This window comes from Pterocles gutturalis, unplaced genomic scaffold (genome assembly GCF_000699245.1).
Source record: "Pterocles gutturalis isolate BGI_N339 unplaced genomic scaffold, ASM69924v1 scaffold14282, whole genome shotgun sequence".
In the NCBI taxonomy this organism is placed as follows: domain Eukaryota; kingdom Metazoa; phylum Chordata; class Aves; order Pterocliformes; family Pteroclidae; genus Pterocles; species Pterocles gutturalis.
The window spans coordinates 307-4975 of record NW_010108128.1 but is presented as its reverse complement, the minus strand read 5'-3'; the positions used below and the strand labels follow the sequence as shown (position 1 = coordinate 4975).

Genomic DNA, 4669 nt, shown 5'->3' with positions numbered 1-4669 from the left:
CAAGGACATTGCCTTCGCCAGCTATGGGCCCCTCTGGAAGTTCCAGCGCAAGCTGGTGCACACCGCCCTCTCCATGTTCGGGGAGGGCTCGCTTGCCCTCGAGAGGATCAGTAAGTGCCCCCCGCTGCCCCCGGGCTCCGTCCCAGCTCTATCTCCCTCCCACGCCTGATCCTGGCTGGACTTTTCCTCTCTCAGCACCCTGATCCCCTGGGAACAAAGGGGTGATTCATTGGCTCAGCCCAAGCACCCCGGTACCCCCAATTTGCCTAGTGGGGGCTTGGTCCCTCTCTCTCCACCCCCAGTCCTTTACTGACACTTCTCCCCTTGTATTTTCCACCCTGAGCTTTGGCTCCCCTCACTCACAGATGGGGAAACTGAGGCACGGAGCCAGCTCCCAGCCCCCCACTCGCCCCAGGAGGAGCATCAAACACGGAGACTTCCCTTCCCGCCTCCATCCTCTCTGCTCCTCCCTAGCACCCAGCATGGTCCCTTCTGCCTGTCCCAGCCCCCTGGGGCTCAGCCCTGGCTGGGGTATGCTCTCCCTGAATGAGTGGGGGGACCCCTTCTTCCAGCCCCCAGCTTCCCCTTCCCCCCCCCTTGCCTGCCTCTCCCCTCCACCCCAGTCTGCCGGGAGGCTGCATCACTCTGTGAGACACTCAGCGCTGCACAGAACATGGCCCTGGACATGGACCCCGAGCTTACTCGGGCCGTCACCAACGTGGTCTGCTCCCTCTGCTTCAACTCCTCGTACCGGCGTGGGGACCCAGAGTTCGAGGCGATGCTGGAGTACAGCCAGGGCATCGTGGACACCGTGGCCAAGGAGAGCTTGGTGGACATCTTCCCCTGGCTCCAGGTGAACAGGGACATGGGGACCTCCTGTTCCTCTCACCTCTGAAGAGAGGAAGGAGCTGAGATGTGTCCTGCAGGAGGGGGCTACCTGAGCCTTCCGGGGTTAGGAAGGTCCCAGTGTCCCACAAGAGCCAGTACCCTGGTGGGGACAGAGAGACTGCCTGGGGGCTTGCAGAGGACGTGATGAGCTGGAGCCCTTTGCTCTAATGGGGCTTTTCTCCCCCAGATCTTCCCCAACAAGGACCTGGCCCTGCTGAAGAGATGTCTCAAGGTCCGGGACCAGCTGCTCCAGCAGAAGTTCACTGAACACAAGGTACCAACAGAGCCAGGACAGGGAGATGCTCAGGAGCTGTGGGGTGCTGGAGCTGGGGTGGGGGGAATGAGCCCAGGACAGCCCAGCTCACGCATGTGCCCTGGCAGGAGTCCTTCTGCGGGGACACCGTGAGGGACCTCATGGACGCCCTCCTCCAAGTGAGGCTCCGTGCCGAGAACAGCAGCCCCCCAGCACCAGGGCTGGAGCTGACAGACGACCACCTCCTCATGACAGTGGGGGACATCTTTGGGGCTGGCGTGGAGACCACCACAACTGTGCTCAAGTGGGCTGTGCTCTACCTGCTCCACTACCCCAAGGTAGGGTCTGTGCCCCATGGTGGGGGGCCTGGGCTCCCTCTGGCACCACGGACATTGTGGGGGCCTTTGCGGAAGGCAGGTGCCAAGAGAGATGTCAGGCTTGGTGAATAAGCAGGATCAGGCTGTGGGCATTTTACTTCTGCCGTGTACAACCTGCCAGGACATGCTGGTGATTCTGTGTGTAGCCCACTGCCACAGGGTGTCCCCACGCACAGGGCACCCCCCCTCTCCAGGCTCACACTCAGCCCTTCCTCCCCTCCCAGGTCCAGAGGAAGATCCAGGAGGAGATGGACCAGAAGATCGGCCTGGCACGCCACCCCCACCTCAGCGACCGCCCGCTGCTGCCCTACCTTGAGGCCACCATCAGTGAAGTGCTGCGCATCCGGCCCGTGTCCCCCCTGCTCATCCCACACATGTCCCTTGCTGACACCAGGTGAGACCCCCTCAGACATCCAGGACGTGGGCTGAGATAATGGGACGGGGCAACCACCTCAGTTTGCTTTTGCCTTGCAGCATCGGGGAATATTCCATCCCCAAGGGTGCCAGGGTCATCATCAACCTCTGGTCTGTGCACCATGATGAGAACGAGTGGGACAAGCCCGAGGAGTTCAACCCCGGTGGGTTGGGTGCTCCCAAGGGGCAGGGGACAGTGCGGTGTGGGCAGCCGGAGAGGGGCCAGGCTGAGCCTGGGGGACACTTGGTGGTGGGGGATCGGATCCTACTCCCCGCTGGCTGGGGCATTCACACAATCTCTGCTCCTTCCGCTTGCGGGAGAGACACACACGATGAACGTGATATCAGGAGGAAATTTTTCACTATGAGGGTGGCGAGGCACTGGAACAGGTTGCCCTGAGGAGCTGTGGATGCCCCATCCCTGGAGGTGTTCAAGGCCAGGCTGGATGAGGCTTTGAGCAACCTGGGCTAGTGGAGGGTGTCCCTGCCCATGGCAGGGGGGCTGGAACTAGATGATCTTTAAGGTCCCTTCCAACCCAAACCATTCTGTGATTCTATAATTCTAACTCGGGCAGGTTTCAGGCAGAAGGGACCGATCCCTGGTGACACCAATGGTGCCCCGTTTCCTTGCAGAGCGCTTCCTGGATGAGCGGGGCCAGCACATCCACTCACCCTCACCCAGCTACCTGCCCTTCGGGGCCGGGATCCGCGTCTGCCTGGGTGAAGTCCTGGCCAAGATGGAGCTCTTCCTCTTCCTGGCGTGGGTGCTGCAGAGGTTCACGCTCGAGTGCCCCCAAGACCGGCCCCTACCCTCGCTGGATGGCAAGTTTGGTGTTGTGCTGCAGGTGCAGAAGTTTCAGGTGAAGGCCAGGCTGCGGGACGCCTGGCGAGCAGCCTCGTGATGGGGACAAGCCCTGGATCCTGAGCAGTGGTGGGGTGGTTTGAGACCATGGACACTATACCCTGCCTGCCCAACAGATGGGGAGTTGTCCAGATAAAGCTGTTTCCAACACAGCATGGCTTCAGCTATTTACTGGGCAGGTGATGAAGGGGAGTGAAAGGTGGGAGGGTGTCTGAGATGTATGGTGGCCCCACAACCTTGTGTGAGCACTGGGCTGAGCTGGGAGGCCATGGCTTCTCTGTGGGGCTACTAACACAGCCCCAGGGATGTGGGGTCTGGGGCCATCCAGAGACAACCATGAGCCCTGGAGACCAGCCACCCCCATGGCTGGTGGGGGAGAAGGGCTCACTCCAGCCAGGTAAGTGGGAAAAAATCTATGGATGGGCAGTTTGGGGGTTAGGGATGCCCAGTGGCTGTGCCCCCAGGTGGGTGAGCCGGGCTGGCCCCTGCCTCAGTTTCCCCGCTGGGAGCAGGGAGAATGAATGAGTTGTGGGCTGGGGACTGAGTCTGCCATGGTGCAGGGAGAGCTCCCCCAGCCCTGCCTTCCCCTGCCCCACCCCAGGACGGGGTGCGTGCCGCACCTGTGGGACCCCTGCCTGCTCCTCACAGGGAAAAAGAAGGAAACAGCTCAGAAGTTCCTGCAGGGTCAGCTCCCACCCAGCTTCCTCTCCCATGGCACATGGGCACCCAGCGCTGCTGGCACATGCAGGTGTATGCACAGGGGTGCACGCACACGCATGTACTTACAAGTGTGTGTATGTACACACAGCACAGGGGTGCGTTTATGCCTGCCGACACATGCATGTGTTTGTAAGCACACATGCACAGATGTGCAGATGCACACACGCAGCCCCTTCCAGACAGGACACGAGCACCTTGCAGCGCTGCAGGGCTGCCAACCCCATCCTGTGTGCGACACACCATGGGGAGGCACAGGCAGCCCCAGCTCCAGCTGAAAGCGGGGTCTCAGAAGAGCACCCAGAGGCACTCGGACTCCATGGGCTGAGCTCAGCTGAGGCCCCGCAGGCCCAGTGCATGGGCACCACAGAGCCGGGGGCTGCTGACATTCATCATGCAGCAACGTGGCATCTCCCACCTGCACTGCATCCCCAGCACGGTGCCCACTGTCGGGATTGTGGCCATTACTTCGAGCAGCAGAACGTTCCTGTAACGCAAGGGGCTGGGTTTGCTTTCAGCAAAATCTGCTGTGCTATGGAGGGCAGTGTGCAACTAGGTTTATGGTTCTCTTTTACTTGTCCTCTTAATATTTAACTAAATAGCGACATGGCTACAGCTCAGGGCCCCTGGAGGGAAGCAGCTGGAGTGGAGGGGAAAGCCTCGCATGGCCCCAGGGTGGTGTGACACCCCCAGCCCAGCACACCCCCACGTTCCCCCTTCCCTTTGCATTTGCCCCTGCCCTCTCCCTTGCTAGCAGACAAGAAAACTGACATAAAACCTCCCCAGTGCTAAACTTTCTGCTCTGTGTGTCGAATTGTACATTTTCTTTCAAACTGCCAGCACTTTGCCCTTGCTGAGCCTCCTTGGCGCTCAGCATCTGATGCCAAATGGGTCCCACCAGCCTGTGGCACAGCACAGCATGGGGATGGTGAAGGAAACACTTGTACAGCCCAGCGCAGGACCTGGTGCATCCTTGGTAAGGGGTTTTCTCCTTGGCAGAGGAAGCCGGGGGCTGGCACCTCACACACACGCTGCCGCTGCTGAGGCACTTGCAGCAAAGTGTGTGTGCTCACTGCCAGCACTCAAGGCCAGCGCATCCCCAGAAATGAGGAAATTGGGGCTCGGGATGTTTCTAAACCGGACATGCTTGCGCAAAGC

General features: G+C 60.6%; 1 protein-coding gene across 1 annotated transcript in view; it reads left to right on the top strand.

Moving 5' to 3' along the window:
- LOC104461069 (steroid 17-alpha-hydroxylase/17,20 lyase) overlaps positions 1-2834 on the top strand; it is a 3445-nt gene extending 611 nt beyond the window's left edge. The window contains exons 2-8 of the mRNA XM_010072520.1: positions 5-110; positions 624-853; positions 1076-1162; positions 1270-1479; positions 1743-1912; positions 1993-2096; positions 2566-2834. Of these exons, the coding sequence (XP_010070822.1) occupies positions 74-110; positions 624-853; positions 1076-1162; positions 1270-1479; positions 1743-1912; positions 1993-2096; positions 2566-2834 (1107 nt within the window). The 5' untranslated portion in view covers positions 5-73. The remainder of the gene's footprint in view (positions 1-4; positions 111-623; positions 854-1075; positions 1163-1269; positions 1480-1742; positions 1913-1992; positions 2097-2565) is intronic.
- Positions 2835-4669: the final 1835 nt, after the last annotated feature.